Consider the following 21,157-nt stretch of genomic DNA (forward strand, 5'->3'; position numbering starts at 1 on the left):
CGTCGAAGGAATGAACGTTAGACCGAGGGCTGTACTCTGGAGCGGGATTGATTTGGAGGTGGAGGGTCCGTCATAGTCTGGGGAGGTGTGTCACAGCATCATCGGACTGAGCTTGTTGTCATTGCAGGCAATCTCAACACCGTGCGTTTCAGGGAAGACATCCTCCTCCCTCGTGTGGTACCCATCCTGCAGGCTCATCCTGACATGACCCTCCAGCATGACAATGCCACCAGCCGTACTGCTCGTTCTGTGCGTGATTTCCTACAAGACAGGAATGTCAGTGTTCTGCCATGGCCAGTGAAGAGCCCGGAGCTCAATCCCATTGAGTACGTCTGGGACCTGTTGGATCGGAGGGTGAGGGCTAGGGCCATTCCCCCCAGAAATGTCCTGGAAATATCAGGTGCCTTGGTGGAAGAGTGGGGTAACGTCTCACAGCAAGAACTGGCAAATCTGGTGCAGTCCATGAGGAGGAGATGCACTGCAGTACTTAATGCAGCTGGAGGCCACACCAGATACTGATTGTTACTTTTGATTTTTACCCCCCATTTGTTCAGGGAGACATTATTCCATTTCTGTACGTCACATGTCTATGGAACTTGTTCAGTTTATGTCTCAGTTGTTGAATCTTGTTAAGTTCATACAAATATTTACAAATGTTAAGTTTACTGAAAATAAACGCAGTTGACAGTGAGAGGACATTTCCTTTTTTGCCAAGTTTATATTCATGATTAATGGAGTTAGCCCTGACTTCGCCTACCCCAGAGCAAGTTAGTTCTGAATGATTCGTTGCCGTAGAAATGTACCTGACTAAAAGGTGAGCCACATTCGTATGACTCGTTATCCCGAGTTGATCTCAGAGTTTCACAAAGTTACCTCGCTAAGTCCTCAAACCTAATTCGTAGGATACTCCTCAGGGGCCATAGGTAGATAAAACTCTGTATGCAAAATGATACCATATTCCCTAGTTAGTGCGCTTCCTTTGACCAGGCCCATAGGGTAAGATAACCCTACAGGCTGTCCATTATCCAAAGAAAAGACTGCCATCTGCTGGGCCTTAATGTGCATCCAACTAAGACATGCTTTAGCACTCAGTTGCTTTTAAAAATAGATGGAGATTGATGGTGATGACCTGGCAATGCTATGACAATGCTATATCTGAATTAAGAGTGGGGTTTGCAGTTTTGGGACTATTCTATTGGTTCATTAAGCCAGGCAAACTCAATCAAGCCCAAGTAAAGTATTAGATATTATTTTGAATAGTATTTGAACCCAGGTCACGCTGTAACTTCTGTGGATAGAGCTTAGCACTACTGCCCTCACTGAATGAATACGCTCGCATATCCCTAGTCAGGCTCCATCTCTCATTGACTAAAGAGCCTTTTCCCAAATCTTCTGTCTGAACATTCTGACATAGATACAAACAGACACACACATCCACAAATACGCACTCAAACACTAAAGACCCAGAAAGCACTCAGGACTGTTATGTTAGTTGGAAGTAAACATGCACAGATGCCAAGTTACTACTGTAGCTAACTGCTTATAAGCTACCCTAAGTGTTACTACTGTAGCGAACTGCTTATAGGCTACCCTAAGTGTTACTACTGTAGCTAACTGCTTATAAGCTACCCTAAGTGTTACTACTGTAGCGAACTGCTTATAGGCTACCCTAAGTGTTACTACTGTAGTTAACTGCTTATAGGCTACCCTCCAAGTTACTACTGTAGCCAACTGCTTATAGGCTACCCTCCAAGTTACTACTGTAGCTAACTGCTTATAGGCTACCCTCCAAGTTATTACTGTAGCTAACTGCTTATAGGCTACCCTCCAAGTTACTACTGTAGTTAACTGCTTATAGACTACTCTACAAGTTACTACTGTAGTTAACTGCTTATAGGCTACCCTCCAAGTTATTACTGTAGCCAACTGCTTATAGGCTACCCTCCAAGTTACTACTGTAGTTAACTGCTTATAGGCTACCCTCCAAGTTATTACTGTAGTTAACTGGTTATAGGCTACCCTCCAAGTTACTACTGTAGTTAACTGCTTATTGACTACCCTCCAAGTTACTACTGTAGTTAACTGCTTATAGGCTACCCTCCAAGTTACTACTGTAGGCAACTGCTTATAGGCTACCCTCCAAGTTACTACTGTAGCGAACTGCTTATAGGCTACCCTAAGTGTTACTACTGTAGTTAACTGCTTATAGGCTACCCTCCAAGTTACTACTGTAGTTAACTGCTTATAGGCTACCCTCCAAGTTATTACTGTAGCCAACTGCTTATAGGCTACCCTCCAAGTTATTACTGTAGCTAACTGCTTATAGACTACCCTCCAAGTTACTACTGTAGTTAACTGCTTATAGACTACCCTCCAAGTTACTACTGTAGTTAACTGCTTATAGGCTACCCTCCAAGTTATTACTGTAGTTAACTCTGGCAACTACCATGCAAGTGGAGTTTCCATGTTGACTAAGTCTTAGTTGGAAGTTCAACTGTTTTGGTTTTTGATACCTTTGGATGGAAAATAAAACCAGTTTGTCATTTAAATTCAAACCTCCATTGCTGCTTTAGTAAGTAATTTGTGAGAGCTTTTCGGGGACGAGTGCCAGGGAGCAGCAGAACATTGCCCAAAAAGATAAGATAGCAGCTAATTCCTGCTCCAAATGCTCCAGCTTTTTACTCACGAGCTGTACAAATAAACACAGAAAGAGGCTTTTAGTGTTAAGCTGTCCACTGATACTAGCCTTAAATGATCGCACTTATGGATATTGAAAGAAAATAAGAGATGTTTTTTGAAAATGTTATTCTGTAATCTCGCTGGAAAGGTTTTATCTTTTTAGTTGATTTTTTGGACATCCGAATGTTTTGAAATGACTTTCATTGCACACATTTTCAATAGCAAGTGTACCTCAATTGATATACTGAATGAATAGATGAACTATTATGTAAGCTTTCCATCAATAGAATGTAATGCTTTTCCATCTGTTGTACAGTAGCATTGCTGCCCTTTCCTGCTTTGAGGTGCTATGTGGAATGTAACAAATGATGCTTGAATGTACAGTAGGTAGCAGTCAGTTTGTGTACAGCAGTTGTGATTAATTCAGGATCATTGTTCTTTTTAATTCAGGATCATTGTTCTTTCACTAAATCCAGAGAAAAATGAATGAATGATTCCTAAAGCTTCTCAGATACTCTGCCTTTTAAAAGTATTCATCCCCCTTGGTGTTTTTCCTATTTTATTGCATTATAACCTGTAATTTAAATGGATTTTTATTTGGATTTCATGTAATGGACATACAAAAAATAGTCCAAATTGGTGAAGTGAAATGAAAAAAATTACTTGTTTCAAAAATAAATAAATGGAAAAGTGGTGTGTGCACATGTATTCACCCCCTTTGCTATGAAACCCCTAAATAAGATCTGGTGCAACCAATTACCTTCAGAAGTCACATAATTAGTTAAATAAAGTCCACCTGTGTGCAATCTAAGTGTCAGATGATCTCAGTATATATACACCTGTTCTGAAAAAACCCCAGAGTCTGCAACACCACTAAGCAAGCGGGACCATGAAGACCAAGGAGCTCTCCAAACAGGTCCGGGATAAAGTTGTAAAGAAGTACAGATCAGGGTTGGGTTCTAAAAAAATATTTCTGAAACTTTGAACATCCCATGGAGCACCATTTAAATCTGTTATTAAAATAATTGAAAAAATATGACACCACAACAACCTGCCAAGAGAGGACCGCCCACCAGAACTCATGGAGCAGGAAAGGAGGGCATTAATCAGAGACAACAAAGAGACCAAAGATAACCCTGAAGGAGCTGCAAAGCTCCACAGAGGAGATTGGAGTATCTGTCCATAGGACCACAATAAGCCGTACACTCCACAGAGCTGGGCTGTACAGAAGAGTGGCCAGAAAAAAAGCCCTTGCTTAAAGAAGAAAATAGGCAAACACGTTTGGTGTTCGCCAAAAGGCATGTGGGAGACTCCCCAAACATATGGAAGAAGGTACTCTGGTCAGATGTAGCTTTTTGGCCATCAAGAAAAACGCTATGTCTGGCGCAAACCCAACACCTCTCATCACCCCGAGAACACCATACCCACAGTGAAGCGTGGTGGTGGCAGCATCATGCCGTGGGTAGTTTTTCATCGGCAGGGACTGGGAAACTGGTCAGAATTTAAGGAATGTTGGATGATGCCTAAATACAGGGAAATTCTTGAGGGAAACCTGTTTCAGTTTTCCAGAGCTTTGAGACTGGGACGGAGGTTCACCTTCCAGCAGGACAATGACCCTAAGCATACTAAAGCAACACTCGGGTGGTTTAAGGGGAAACATTTAAATGTCTTGGAATGGCCTAGTCAAAGCCCAGACCTCAATCCAATTGAGAATCTGTGGTATGACTTAAATATTGCTGTACACCAGTGGAACCCATCCAACTTGAAGGAGCTGGAGCAGTTTTGCCTTGAAGAATGGGCAAAAGTCCCAGTGGCTACATGTGCCAAGCTTATAGAGACATACCCCAAGAGAGTTGCAGTTGTAATTTCTGCAGATGGTGGCTCTACAAAGTATTGACTTTGGGGGGGGTGAATAATTTTGCATGCTCAAGTTTTCTGTTTTTTTGTCTTGCTTCTTGTTTGTTTCACAACAAAACATATTTTGCATCTTCAAAGTGGTAGGCATGTTGTGTAAATGAAATTATACAACCCCCCCCTCAATATCCATTTTAATTCCAGGTTGTAAGGCAACAAAATAGGAAAAATGCCACTTGACTCGGCTTGACTCGGCACTCCACATCACTTTCTTTCTGGTGACAGTTTTGAGGAGTTAAAATACATTCTACCCTTCAATGACTGTCTATGACAGAATGTGGCCATCCTATAGACTATCTGCAGTCTGATGAGATGTACTGTACATCGTCTGGTAGTATTAGGACATACTTGCCTCACCGTCTGTCTGCCCTCTGTCTTTCTCTGGGTTGGCCGAATCCTAAAGGAGCTTATAGTGTAATATTCTGATGGATCAGAAGAGGGGCTTGCTTTAAGCTTGCCGTACACCAATGATGATCACAACGAGGATGCTACAGTATGAGTGTCTGTGGTAAATCTGATCCCAACACACCTAAATCTCTTCCTGCTGGACACAGACATGTTGAGCCCACCTGCTCGTCTTTTCTCTGCTGTCCAAGATGGACACTGAGAGCCTTTGATTGATTTGCTGTGTGATAAAGGAAGGGGAAAGAAGCAGTGGTTAGATAGGGTAAGTTGTTGTAAGGAATTGGAAAACGTGGTTCCAGAGGATGTTGTGAAGCCTTGAACTGAGCTGTTTGGACACCGACTGACAAGAAGCAACAGCTGGGCAACTTACTTTTGATTTCGAGAAGCTTTTGCCGACTTGCCCGTCATTTAGCCAAAGGTATTTGTCAGTCTTGGAAGACAGACATCATGATTCCGACTAAGATGTTAGTGTACAGAGGGCCCAAAGGGGGCACGCGCTCTGAGACGTTTCAGAACACGTGGAGACGTAAGAAGTCTTGCGGGGAGCTCTTTCAGAATGGCTACAGGGTCAAGATGGGCCAGCGACGGCAGGCCGTGGAGAAAGAGGACCGGGACAACCTGTATCACACCTTGACTTCCTGTTTTCATTTAATCTCTTACTGGGGTAAGAACTTAAGACGTTGCTAGCCGATGTAGGAAATAATAGATAGGATCTAATGTAAACCCAGAGACTGGCTGTCTGTGCCTGGTCCAAATTCCACTGGCGGCTATCGTGTCAGCTGGAGAGAGAGAGCTCAGGTCCAGGGTTTGTGTTGTGCATTGTGTTGCCATCTGGACGAAGCTTCTGTAAAATCAATATAAACATTTGTGTGGAGGAAGTGAGACGCTGAATGATTTATATATTCTGTTTATAGATTATAGATATTTGATTTACAGTAACATTTTTGTTACCAAAGGCATGCTTTACTGCACGTCTATGGAGATGAATTTCACTTTATTGTTGACTCTGCAGTTTAGCTAAAGATTATTTAGGATTATTTACTCATTTCAAGAGAAGATATGCTTTAGAGTCTACAAGTACTTTAGAGTAGAAATTGCTGTAAGAAATTATATTACAGTCTACTTGGGATGCTTTGATACTTATATTCAGTACATATACCCAGGACTAAATCAGAGTGAGACATTGACACCCTGGTTAATACCTCTACTGCTGGTACATGTAGGAGGTTTTAGTGGCCTTGAATCATGCATTACGGTAATGTTTTTTAGTTACTTTCTAGGATTGACATAGTCAATCTTTTGAGGGCATTTGTTTCTACATAGCTTTGGTGCTATTCTCACAAGCATGTGGTGAATTTTAAAAACTCTTAGTACAAAACTCCAAACTGGTAACACTTGTAGCAAGTCTTATATTCAAAACCTTTTATTGTGCATTAATCTTTCACCATACAACCATTGATCCAAAATATATGTTTACTGTAAAATACCATGAGAACATTGATTTAATCATCAAAAGAAAACATGATATCTTCTCAATTGAGTTGTTTTTAACAACCAGTTAATCCAATAGCAAAACATTTTAAAATGTCCCTTTAAATGTAGTATTCTACAGTTCTGTAAATTACAAGACATTACACTGTTTTCACATTAGGCTGTACACGTGTTCAATATGGAATTGGTGGATGCTAAGCTACAGGACTGTTTCGCTAGCACAGACTGGAATATGTTCCGGGATTCATCCGATGATTCATCCATTAATAAGTGCATCGATGAAGTATTCCCCACAGTGAACATGTACATATCCCAACCAGAAACAATGGATTACAGGCAACATCCTCAGTGAGCTAAAGGCTAGAGCTTCTGCTTTTAAGGAGGACACTAATCCGGACGCTTATAAGAAATCCTGCTATGCCCTCCAATGAACCATCAAACAGGCAAAGCGTCAGGACCAAGATCGAATCCTAATACACCGGGCTTGCAAACTATCACGGATAACACAGGAAAACTCAGCCGCGGGTCCTGAGCCTACCAAACAAGCTAAATACCGTCTATGCTCCCTTGGAGGTAAGCAACACTGAACCATGCATGAGAGCGCCAGCTGTTCCGGACAACTGTGTGATCACGCTCTCAGTAGCCGATGTGAGTAAAACCTTTAAACAGGTTAAAGGTCATGAACAGTCAATCATGTTTTTCACAACGTGATTATTTGAAGGGAACCAGATCAAAGTATGATGACCCAAGTATGAATAATGACTGTTGCTTCTACATTGATAAAGTTTGATGATAAAGTTACTGGTCCCCTCCCTCATGTCAAACACTTGGATTCATTATTAAGGGGACAAGGCGACATCACCTTAACTCTCATTTTAATACACCAATGATAACCTAATATTCTGATCTGCTTCTCTTCTGTGGGTGGCATTGTGTGCTCTTTTCGAAGGATGGATCCCGGTCTCTCCGGGGCTATGGGATCTGGGGGGTCGGGGGTGGTCTGCTGGGCATTGGGATGACAACCCAACTTGGGATGAAGAGGGCTTTTAGCAGGTGGAATAGTGGGGGCCAATTGGAGGTTTACCTAGTAGCAATGCAAATATCATGGTACAGCTATATAGACACTCAAACATCATGTTACTTTTTAATGGTACGTTTAAAAGCATATATTTTGATAAATAGAATTGAAACTTGTGTCTCATTATGGTAAGTGGTGAAATAAGTACAGCCAGTTATAATTGTAATGACTTAGCAGATAATAAAAAAAGATGATCAGTATTTACCTGGCTAAAAAATAAGGAATATAATATCTATTGTTTACAGGAAACTCTTTCAACAATTTTAGATGAAGTTTTGTGGAAAAAGGACTGGGGGGGCAAAATGTATTTCTCCCATGGGCAAAGAATTTCAAAAGGGGTGACAATATTGATTAACAGTAATTTTGTTCCAAATGTGCAAATTGTCCAAACAGATCATCAAGGTATATGGATTATTTTAAATGTTTTATTAGACAATAAACATATATGGCTTATTAATCTCTATGGTCCAAATAATAATGATCCAAGCTTCTTTGAAAATATATACAAGAATGTATCAACTCTACAAGCAACACTAGACTCTATTATTATGGTGTGGGATTTTAATACAGTTTTAAATACCTCTATGGACCATAAAGGAAATCTCACTACAAACTATCACCTTCAGGCACTTAAGGAAATCATGAATGTCATGGATATATTGGAATTAGTGGATATATAGAGGCTTAAATTCCCTGACCTAGTGAGATATACATGGCGGAGGCTTAATCAAGCTAGTCGTCTTGATTACTTTCTTATGTCATTCTCTCTGGCACCAAAAGTTAAAACAACTGTTGATAGGGGACAGAATGCGGTCGGATCTTCACATAATTGGCATATATATTACTCTCACAGAATTTCCGTATTGGTGAGCATATTGGAAATTTAATCAAAGCATACTGGATGATAACTTGTTTATGACTACAACAGAAGAATTTATAACTGACTTTTTCCGACATAACATAGGTACAGCAGATCCCCTTATTGTATTGAACACTTTTAAATGTGGCTTTAGAGGCAATGCAATTTAGTACTCATCTATAAAACAAAAGCAATTTAGATCAAAAGAGTCCATATTAACAAAGGAAATTGAAGGACTAACATTACAATTCAATAGCAATAAAAACTGTACATAGAGGCACAGAATAAGTTAAAGGAAAAACAAAAAGAAATGAAGGAACTTATTCAAGAAAGATCCAGTGTAATATTTTATAAAAAATAAAACGAACTGGATGGAATATGGGGAAAATGCACCAAATTAATTTTCAATCTTTAACATAGAAATGCTACCAAAAACTATATAAATTGAAACTTGTTACAAATGATGGAGTCACGAATGATTCACCAAATTATATTTTGAAAGACGAAGTAAAGTACTTTAAGGAAACTGCCCAAACAGTTTGAGCTTCTACTTTTAAAGATCCATCTCTCCAGAAATAAGTCCCTCACTGTTGCCGCTTGTTGTAGACCCCCCTCAGCTCCCAGCTGTGCCCTGGACACCATATGTGAATTGATTGCCCCCCCATCTATCGTCAGAGTGCGTACTGCTAGGTGACCTAAATTGGGATATGCTTAACACCCCGGCCGTCCTACAATCTAAGATAGATGCCCTCAATCTCACATAAATGATCATGGAACCTACCAGGTACAACCCAAAATCCGTAAACATTGGCACCCTCATAGATATCATCCTGACCAACTCTAAATACACCTATGCTGTTTTCAACCATGATCTCAGCGATCACTGCCTTATTGCCTGCATCCTTATTGCCGGTCCGCGGTCAAACGACCACCCTTCATCACTGTCAAACACTCCCTAAAACACTTCCTAAGGCACTTCAGAGGGTAGTGCATACGGCCCAGTACATCACTTTGGGGCAAAGCTGCCTGCCATCCAGGACCTCTACGCCACGCTGTGTCAGAGGAAGGCCCTAAAAATTGTCAAAGACCCCAGCCACCCCAGTCATAGACCGTTCTCTCTACTACCGCATGGCAAGCGGTACCGGAGTGCCAAATCTAGGACAGAAAGGCTTCTCAACAGTTTTTACCCCCAAGCCATAAGACTCCTGAACAGGTAACCAAATGGTTACCCGGACTATTTGCATTGTGTGCCTCCCCCAACCCCTCTTTTACGCTGCTGCTACTCTCTGTTTATCTTATATGCATAGTCACTTTAACTATACATTCATATACATACTACCTAAATTGGCCTGACGAACCAGTGCTCCCGCACATTGGCTAACCGGACTATCTGCATTGTGTCCTACCACCCACCAACACCTCTTTTTACGCTTCTGCTACTCTTTGTTCATCATATATGCATAGTCACTTTAACCATACCTACATGTACATACTGCGTCAATAAGCCTGACTAACATGTGTCTGTATATAGCCTTGCTACTCTTTTTTCAAATGTCTTTTTACTGTTGTTTTATTTCTTTACTTTCCTACACACACACACACACACACACACTCATCCCGTAAGTAGAGGATGCCTAGATGTTCTTTAAGAGTGCTTTCCTCTCCCTCTTAAATAAGCATGCCCCTCTCAAAAAATGTAGAACTAAGAACAGATATACCCTTTGGTTCACTCCAGACTTGACTGCCCTTGACCAGCACAAAAACACCCTGTGGCGTACTGCAGTAGCATCGAATACCTCCTGCGATATGCAACTTTTCAGGAAGTCAGGAACCAATACACACGGTCAGTTAGGAAAGCAAAGGCCATTTTTTTTCAATCAGAAATTTTCATCCTGCAGCACTAATTCCAAAAGGTTTTGGGACACTGTAAAGTCCATGGAGAACAAGAGCACCCCCTCCCAGCTGCCCACTGCACCGAGACTAGGAAACACTGTCACCACTGATAAATCCACGATAATCGAGAATTTCAATAAGCATTTCTTTACGGCTGGCCATGCTTTCCACCTGGCTACCCCAACCCCGGCCAACTGCTCTGCACCCTCGACAGCAACTGGCCCAAGCCCCCCCCCTGCTTCTCCATCACCCAAATCCAGATAGCAGATGTTCTGAAAGAGCAGCAAAATCTGGATCCCTACAAATCAGCTGGGCTAGACAATCTGGACCCTCTCTTCCTAAAATGATCTGCCGCCATTGTTGCAAGTCCTGTTACTAGTCTGTTCAACCTCTCTTTCGTATCGTCTGAGATTCCTAAAGATTGGAAAGTGGCCGCAGTCATCCACCTCTTCAAAGGGGGAGACAGTCTAGACCCAAACTGTGACAGACCTATATCCATCCTGCCCTGCCTTTCTAAAGTCTTCGAAAGCCAAGTGAACAAACAGATTACCGACCATTTCGAATCCCACTGTACCTTCTCCGCTATGCAATCTGGTTTCCAAGCTGGTCACGTGTGCACCTCGGTCACGCTCAAGGTCCTAAACAATATCATAACCGCCATCGATAAAATACAGTACTGTGCAGCCGTCTTCATCGACCTGGCCAAGGCTTTCAACTCTGTCAATCACCGTATTCTTATCGGCAGACTCAATAGCCTTGGTTTCTCTAATGACTGCCTCGCCTGGTTCACTAACTACTTACAGTATCAGATAGAGTTCAGTGTGTCAAATCAGAGGGCCTGTTGTCCGGACCTCTGGCAGTTTCTATGGGGGTGCCACAGGGTTCAATTCCCGGGCAGACTCTTTTCTCTGTATATATCAATGATGTCGCTCTTGCCGCTGGTGATTCTCTGATCCACCTCTACGCGGACGACACCATTCAGTATACATCTGTCCCTTCTTTGGACACTGTGTTAACAAACCTCCAAACGCGCTTCAATGCGCTTCAATGCCTCCTTCCGTGGCCTCCAACTGCTCCTAAATGCTAGTAAAATGAAATGCATGCTCTTCAACCGATAGCTGCCCGCCCGCCCGACTAGCTTCACTACTCTGGACGGTTCTGACTTAGAATATGTGGACAACTACAAATACCTAGGTGTCTGGCTAGACTGTAAACTCTCCTTCCAGACTCACATTAAGCATCTCCAATCCAAAGTTAAATCTAGAATCGGCTTCTTATTTCCTTCCTTATTTCCTTCCTTTTTTCCTTCACTCATGCTGCCAAACTTACCCTCGTAAAACTGACTATCCTACCAATCCTTGACTTCGGCGATGTCATTTACAAAATAGCCTCCAACACTCTACTCAGCAAATTGGATGCAGTCTATCACAGTGCCATCCGTTTTGTCACCAAAGTCCGATATACTACCCACCACTGCGACCTGTATGCTCTCGTTGGCTGGTTCTCGCTACATATTCGTCGCCAAACCCACTGGCTCCAGGTCATCTATAAGTCTTTGCACTGTAAATTTCTGCCTTCAATCAGCTCACTTGTCACCAGAGACAACACCCACCCGTAACACGCGCTCCAGCAGGTATATTTCACTGGTCATCCCCAAAGCCAACACCTCGTTCGGTCGCCTTTCCTTCCAGCTCTCTGCTGCCAATGACTGGAATGAATCGCAAAAATCACTGAAGTTGGAGACTTATATCTCCCTCACTAACTTTAAGTGTCAGCTGGCAGAACAGCTTACCGATCGCTGCAGCTGTACATAGCCCATCCAACCAACTACCTACTTCATCCCCATATTTTTTTTTGTTTTTCTGCTCTTTTTCACACGTCTTTCTACTTGCACATCCTCATCTGCACATATATCTCTCCAGTGTAATTGCTAAATTGTAATTACTTCACCACTATTGGCCTATTTATTGCCTTACCTCCTTATTCATTTGCACACACTATACCAATTTTTCTATTGTGTTTTTGACTGTATGTTTGTTTATCCCATGTGTATCTCTCTGTGTTGTTGTTTTTGTTGCACTGCTTTGCTTTATCTTGGCCAGGTCGTAGTTGTAAATGAGAACTTCTTCTCAACTGGCCTACCTGGTTAAATAAAGGTGAAATAAAAATAATAATAACACAATTAAAGCCTTTAAGGTTGGGAAAACTCCAGGGCTGGATGGCATACCAGTAGAAGTATACTTTAAAAAAATATATAGTCAGAGGACCATTATTAGCATGTTTTAACCACTCCTATATGAACGGTAGATTATCGGACACATAACAAGACGGTCGGATTTCATTGTTACTGAAACAGGATCCAAGTGGTGTATATATAAAGATCCAGTTTAAATAATTGGAGGCCTCTTACACTTCAGTGTTGGGATGCAAAAATTCTAGCTAAATGCATTGTGCATAGAATTTAAAAAATATTGTCAGATATTATTCATCCTAATCAGACAGGTTTTTTACATGGACGATACATTGGAGATAATATAAGACAAGTACTGGAAACAATGGAATACTATGAAATATCAGGGACACCAAGCCTGGTTTTCATAGCTGATTTTGAAAAGGCTTTTGATAAAGTACGACTGGAGTTTATATAAAATGCCTTGAATATTTTTTTTTAGGGCCTCTTATAAAATGGGTTAAAGTTATTATTGTAACCCTAGGTCTAAAATAGTCAATAATAGCTACATCTCAGAAAGTTTTAAACTGTCAAGAGGAGTAAAACAAGGTTGTCCACTATTGGCATATCTATTTATTATTGCCCTCGAGATGTTAGCTGTTAAAATCCGTGGCTTAAAAACAAAGGTATCATTGTATTCATTTATAATTCACTGTATCACAATTCCAGTTGGTCAGAAGTTTACATTCACTAAGTTGACTGTGCATTTAAACAGTTTGGAAAATTCCAGAAAATTATGTCATGGCTTTCGAAGCTTCTGATAGGCTAATTGACATAATTTGAGTAAATTGGAAGTGTACCTGTGGATGTATTTCAAGGCCTACCTTCAAACTCTGTGCCTCTTTGCTTGACATCATGGGAAAATCAAAAGAAATCAGCTAAGAATTGTAGACCTCCACAAGTCTGGTTCATCCTTGGGAGCAATTTCCAAATGCCTGAAGGTACCACGTTAATCTGTGCAAACAATAGTACACACATATAAACACCATGGGACCACGCAGCCGTCATACTGCTCAGGAAGGAAACACGTTCTGTCTCCTAGAAATGAATGTACTTTGGTGCAAAAAGTGCAAATCAATCCCAGAACAACAGCAAAGGACCTTGTGAAGATGCTGGCGAAAACAGGTACAAAAGTATTTATATCCACAGTAAAAAGAGTCCTATATCGACATAACCTGAAAGGCCGCTCAGCAAGGAAGAAGCCACGGCTCCAAAAACCACCATAAAAAAGCCAGACTACGGTTTGCAACTGCACATGGGTACAAATATCGTACTTTTTGTAATAGAACTGTTTGGCCATAATGACCATTGATATGTTTGGAGGAAAAAGGGGGAGGCTTGCAAGCCGAAGAACACCATCCCAAACGTGAAGCACGGGGGTGGCAGCATCATGTTGTGGGGGTTCTTTGCTGCAGGAGGGACTGGTGCACTGCACAAAATAGATGGCATCATGAGGCGGGAAAATAATGTAGATATATTGATGCAACATCTAAAGACATCAATCAGGAAGTTTAAGCTTGGTTGCAAATGGGTCTTCCAAATGAACAATGACCCCAAGCATACTTCCAAAGTTGTGGCGAAATGGCTTAAGGACAACAAAGTCAAGGTATTGGAGTGGCCAAAACAACAAAAAAACATGATATTCTCTGACTTAATTAGTACTAGTATCACCTTGTAACCAACATCAGAGAAGGCGTGTTTGAAGAGGGGCATGGTTTATATAGCTGTGTTTAGTGTTAGCTAGTTACTCGCTAGCTAGGTCTTCAGTCAGCATGGAACAAAATGGGAGGAAGGGTTGTTCAAAACTCTGATGCAGTTGTCATGTCAATACAGCCGTCAGTGCTGCTGTAAACCACATCATGAGACATGCCAAATGGGAGATGTATAAAAAAATGTAGATCATTAGCTAGGTTTCCATACACTTGGCGACAGATTTTCATGCGAGTATTGTCAAATCTGCATAAAACCAATATGCGTAACCTATCTAAATGACTATCGCCCCGTAGCACACACATCTGTAGCCATGAAAGGCTTTGAACGGCTGGTCATGGCTCACATCAACACCATCATCCCAGACACCCTGGACCGACTGCAATTCGCATATCGCCTCAACAGATCCACAGATGACGCAATCTCTATTGCACTCCACACTGCCCTCTCCCACCTGGATAAGAAGAACAACTATGTGAGAATGCTGTTCATGAAATGTTTGTGGTCATGTTGCAGCAGTGTGTAGGAGCGAGATTCCAAGATATGGGACGTGTGCAGGAGGATTGTGTAGTCTTGGTGGATAAAGTTGAGTGTCAACTGTAGGAGGGCCCACGATGCTGGGGATTGCATGTGTCCGGTACAAAAGAGGTAGGTTGAGGGGACCAGAGTCAGAGTAGTGCCGGTGTCGTGTGTTGAGACCGAGGAAAGTAGAGGAGGATGGATTAAGTTGACACAACTTTATCCATCTGCATTGCTTTTTGTTTAGTGTTTTAGCCTGAGTTTCTGTATAGCACTTTGCGACATTGGCTGATGTAAAAAGGGCTTTATAAATACCTTTTGGAGTAGTAGATCTGTGCCAGCACAGAGGTTTGGCTAACGAGTGATATATGCTTCAGTAAGGTTGGCTTCTTAGGGTTCATAGCAATGGTTATCAACTGTACAGCAGAAATGGAATGCAAATCACAAAAAAATAGATGTGGTGGTGGCAGCTGCAGAGAAGTATTTGCGTATACAAGATTTGACTTCATTAGAGTTACAGGGTGTGTTGAGGTGTGGGGTCCCATCCTCCCAGGCAGATAGGGTCAAAGTCGTGGGTTTTTATGTAGGATTAGTTGTACGGGTGTTTTCCTTTTCCCATTTTGTATAACAATGTATAATGGATTTATACTATAGTCCAGTTGGGGGCGGTAATGCAACATATTGGATGCCAACAGCAGTTAAACCCCACCGAAAAATATGAAGAATGCTGTTCATTGACTACAGCTCAGCGTTCAGCACAGGAACCTGAGATTAAACACCTCCCTCTGCAACTGTTTCCTGGACTTTCTGATGAGCCGCCAGCTGGTGAGGATGGGCAGCAACACTTCCGCCACACTGACCGCCAACACGGGGGCCCCTCAGGGTTGCGAGCGTAGTACCCGCCTGTACACCCTGTTCACCAACAATTGCGTGGCCACGCATGACTCTAACACAATCATTCAATTTGCCGATGACATGACGGTGGTAGGCCTAATCACAGATGATGATGAGACAGCGTACAGGGAGGTGGTCAGAGACCTGGCAGCGTGGTGCCAGGGTAATAACCTCTCCCTCAACATCAGCAAGACAAAGGAGCTGATCATGGACTACAGGAAACAGAGGGCCGAGCACACCCACATCAACTGGGCTATAGTGGAGCAGGTCGAGAGCTTCAAGTTCCTCGGTGTCCACATCACCTAAGGAATTATCATGGTCCACACACACCAACACAGTCCGGTAGGGGGCACGACAGCACCACTTCCCCCTCAGGAGGATGAAAAGACTTGGCATGGGCCCCCAGATCCTCAAAAAGTTCTACAGCTGCACCATTGAGAGCATCTTGAGTGGCTGCTTTACCGCTTTACCACTTGGTATGGCAACTGCTTGGCATACAAGTTGCTGGGGCCAAGCTCCCTGCCATCCAGGACCTCTATACCAGGTGGTGTCAGAGAAAGGCTCTCAAATTTGTCAAAGACTCCAACCACCCAAGTCATAGACTGTTCTCTCTGCTACCTCATGGCAAGCGGTACCTATGCACCAACTCTGAAAGGACCACAGCTTCTACCCCCAAGCCATAAGACATCTAAATAGTTAGTTCAGGTAGTTAGTGGTTAACCGTTTAACTATCTGCATTGACCCTTTTTTGCACTAAATCTTTTGACTCATTATATACGCTGCTTCTACTGCTTATTATCTACCCTGTTGTCTAGTCACTTTATCCATAATTATATATATAAGGGATAATCAAATCAAATGTATTTATATAGCCCTTCGTACATCAGCTGATATCTCAAAGTGCTGTACAGAAACCCAGCCTAAAACCCCAAACAGCAAGCAATGCAGGTGTAGAAGCATGCAGGTGTAGCAACACTTCCGCCACACTGACCGTCAACACGGGGGCCCCTCAGGGTTGTGTGCGTAGTACCCGCCTGTACACCCTGTTCACCAACAATTGCGTGGCCCCGCATGACTCTAACACAATCATTCAATTTGCCGATGACATGACGGTGGTAGGCCTAATCACAGATGATGATGAGACAGCGTACAGGGAGGTGGTCAGAGATCTGGCAGCGTGGTGCCACGATAAGGGATGCTTACTGTATAAGGGATGTTTTTGTTACATGCAGTACATTTCTGTTCCTGTCAATATCAGATATAAAACCATAATAGTACATTGCCGTATATATCCTACTTTATACTTTACAAACATACATTTTAGTTCTGTAGGTGTCCACCTATGTATATAGCAGACAAAACAGTTAAAATCTATAGGTTTACCAAACGGGTAAGGGATTATCAATTTAGAGAAAATGGATTAAGTATGAGTAAATTGTATTTTAATAAATGAGAAGGCAGTCATATCAAAAGTAATGTGAGCATTGCATTGTGAAAGCAAGTTTTCTATATGAACATGTATTGATTGCAATGTGGATTTACCACATAAGCGGTTACCACATACTTGTACAAAAGCGATTGAAAAAATTGTATTATGAGTAACATAATCTGATTTTATAATTTAGGAAATTATGGACAATAATCATTGAAAATGGAGGAAAATACAATATATTGTCATTTTTTTTAAACAAATGTTATTCTAGGTGACACAACATTGACAATAGACTAGGTCTACATCTACTGTACATGTGTTGTAGTACACTTAGTTAACCCAGGGGATTGTGGGATTGACATACTGTTGTGTGCCATAATGAAACAAACATGTGTGCTATAAAAATAAGCAATTAATTATTTCATATCGAAATGTTGGATGATTAGATTGTACTGGTGAGCACGACTAGCACTAGCCACAGGCTGTTTGGTTTTGTGTGGCACAGGCCACACACACATGCGACAGCATTTGGCAATTCACCAGTGCACCTATGTTCTTAAACTCTTGGAAGGGTACTCAGATTTAGCAGATTTAAAAAACAAATGGCAACAAATTTGGGATTATTTGACGTAATGCGACTGTTGACCCATCTAACTAGGCCTGTCCACATGTCTTTGGTCCGACTAATCCAGGTTTTCATCTCTTGCTGTTTTCGATCTTTTAGTCCTTATGCCGGTGCTTTGTGACTTAGTGGCCTCCTGATATTAGCATTGTATTTATTTTCTCCAGAAGATTATTTGATGCAGAGTTTGTTGTTTTTAGTAAGTTGTTTTTCTTCAGTTGCTGCTACTTGCTTTGTCGCTGCTGTTTTGTTTTTTGAAAGGTCAACATTTTGGTTGTGCTTTTCCGCTGCTATTTTTGTTTATTTGAGAGGCCTTTCATTTTCTATTAGTCATGAATCCATTGAAGCTTTTAAAAATACATGAAGGATTCAAAGGTATGCAATTATGTTGGTTTCCTGTGTTTTTCCGGATTTACAGTGGGCGGATTTATGTAAATAACATGCAAATAATGAACTCTGAATAACTTCTACTTTTACTTTTCTCTCACACAGGCTTGAGGTTTTTAAGGGCGTTAAGGTTGATACAGTTCTCAGAAATCTTACAGTTTTTGAACATATTAAAAACAAGGTAAGTGCATTATTATTTTCTCCAATTTCACTGTATTCAATTTCAGTCAAATTTGGTGTGTATTAATTCTAGTTAGTAGTATTCAAAGCATTTGCATGCACTATGTTATGACAATGTTTGTAATTCTGTATATGTGATGAATATTGATACATTTACAATTATACAATACGCTCACAGGCTCTTCTAATACTGTGGCATTTTAATGTACAGTAGCTACTGCAAATTGTTAAATATAGAACCTCCTCTCAATTTAAACATTTTTTTTATTGGAAACTAGTCAGCTGAGCTTGGCCTACTTTCAGTCTGGGTGGATTACTTGGGAACAGTTTGGTTTATTGCTGTCATATTTGGGGAATGAAAGAAGTTACCATATTATACTGTACTTCTTTGATAACAAGTAAATCATTTTTGTCACTTTTCAAAACTGAAATGGTAACATGTTAGGTATTGTTCTTTAGGATGTATAACATATGCTATATTCAATTTAATTTCGATATTTTTCATTGGAATTCCAAATTGTGCACATTTACTGCTCTTTGAAACCTATTGGACAGCATGCCACATGATGAATTCTACAATTTACCCCACTGCTTAGAATGAAAGCTTGTGCTGCACAGATGTCAGAAAGAGCTTATAGCTCAACATTTTTTTTGAATAATCCCCATACTCGTTTACTGTAATGGAGGTAAGGCCAGAACAGAACAGAACACACAGTACATGAACGGCCAGAACCATGCAAGTCACTGTAACATTACCTTAGAAATATACAGTTAACTGACTAAATTAAGGAAACACTTGAGTAAATGAGGATTCTGGCGACTCTGTTATGGTGTGGGGTATATTCTCCTGGCATGGTTCACTCAACCCCTTACAGCAGCATTTTCAAAACTCGGTCCTCAAGTTTATTTCTCCAAACACTACACAACTGATTGAAATTATCAAAAATGTATGCTTAGTTGATTATTTCAATTAGCTGCGTAGTGGTAGGGCAAAAACCAAAGCGTGTACCCCTGGGGTCCCAAGGACCGAGTTTGGGAAACCCTGCCTTAGAGGGCAAGGTAAACGTCAATAAATACACCGCCATTGTGAGTGGTCACCTTCAACCTATGGTGAATCATTTCTATCCTGATGGGAGTGGCCTCTTCCAGGATGACAATGACCCCATCCACAGGGCAAGGGGGGTCACTGAATGGTTTGATGAGCCTGAAAACGATGTAAACCATATGCCATGGCTGTCTCAGTCACCAGATCCCAACCCAATTGAACACTTATGGGAGATTCAGGAGTGGTGCCTGAGACGGCGGTTTCCATCACCAAAACACCAAATGATGGAAATTCTCATGGAAGTACTGTATGGTGTTGCATCCCAACAACAGAGATCCAGATATTTGTAGAATCTATGCCAAGGTGCATTGAAGCTGTTCTGGTTCAAGGGGCCCAATGCCTTATTAACACACTTTATGTTGGTGTTTCCTTTATTTTGGAAGATACCTGTATATACCTTAGGAACATTTGTATTCACAGTTGATTCTGTATTGAAAAGTTAACGGCCATGAAAGCAAGTTTGTCATTAATTTAACATTTAGGATTTTGAAATATTATTCCCCCAAAAAATTTACCAAGTTTTTGTTTTGTTGCTGTTACATAATATTGTAGGCTGAGCAGCTCAGACTGTAACCAGTTATCATCCATTATCCCAAAGGATGTTCTTCGGACAAAATCACAATTAGGCACTTATACAGCAATAACTACTTTGTGATATGTAATGTTTTGGCACTGTTTTGACATAATAGTTCAAGTTCAATTATTCATTATGTTATCAAAATGGCATCCTTTACTGGTGTTCTTCTTTTGAACTCACACAAGGCAGGTATTTTGGTGTTGAACACTAGCATTGTTAATTGATATTGTCTGGCTCTCTTGTTTTCAATAGCAATTCCATAAAACTGGTGAACTTATGTTCAATCTTCATAAGTACATGGCTAACAGCGGCAGGCTTCATACATCTGGTAAGTCACAGAGAGCGATAAAGGCAAAACAGAAGGACTAAGTACTGTATTATGGTAAATACTCAGTCTCTGACACATATAACAGTGTCGTGTCTTTGGCTATGCCGGATTAAGTGATATGACATGCTATTTTATCAAATCCTTTCTCTGTAATTAATATTACCTGATTGAGCTGATTGAGCTAATCATGTAAATGTAATTAACTAGAAAGTCGGAGCACCACAAAATAAAACGTTTTTTATTTATAGAGCAGTTATATTCCGAATAAACCTAGTAATAGGACCTAGTAATATTTTACATCAATAGCAGTCAATATTAATTGTCACCTTATTTCAGTCTCATCTGAAAGTTGTAAGTTCTTGGTTATCTTCACGAACCCTGGCTAACAAGTTGAATCAGCAATACAAAATTGGGTTTAATTATTTATTGACTAAATACCTAACTAATCACACAGAATGGATCATACCTTGATTACAAATGATGTCATAAAGGAAAACGTCCTTGGCGGACAGAACAGATATGACAGCTGGTTACACAAAGAAAAAGGGGGGTTGGGTTTAGGTGAAACAGCGGGAAGACTGAAGAACAAAGGGAGAAGCGATGTCTCTATCGTAAATACAGGATCTTATGCATTCTAAATGACCGCCTATTTGGAAAAGGAAAATGCAATTAATATTTACGCTGAGCTACTCTTCAATAGGTTGGTGGTAGATGGAAGGCTGTGTTGCCCAACAGAGTCCTTTGTCCTTTGAAGAGTGTCTCTGGTGATACTCTGTCTGTCCTCTCCTAGCCCAGTTTACAGCGGCCACTGCTAACTCAACGGCTAGGAGGTATCACTTCTGTAGCGAATAAGA

At 41.1% G+C, this 21,157-nt stretch overlaps 1 protein-coding gene across 1 annotated transcript in view; it reads left to right on the top strand.

Annotated features, from left to right (window-relative positions):
• Positions 1–21,157, top strand: part of LOC115113835 (calcium-activated potassium channel subunit alpha-1a) — a 253,005-nt gene that overhangs the window by 148,509 nt on the left and 83,339 nt on the right. Inside the window, exons 6-7 of the mRNA XM_065012674.1 lie at positions 18,219–18,294; positions 20,228–20,303. Of these exons, the coding sequence (XP_064868746.1) occupies positions 18,219–18,294; positions 20,228–20,303 (152 nt within the window). The remainder of the gene's footprint in view (positions 1–18,218; positions 18,295–20,227; positions 20,304–21,157) is intronic.

Source organism: Oncorhynchus nerka, linkage group LG28, assembly GCF_034236695.1.
Source record: "Oncorhynchus nerka isolate Pitt River linkage group LG28, Oner_Uvic_2.0, whole genome shotgun sequence".
Classification (NCBI taxonomy): Eukaryota; Metazoa; Chordata; class Actinopteri; order Salmoniformes; family Salmonidae; genus Oncorhynchus; species Oncorhynchus nerka.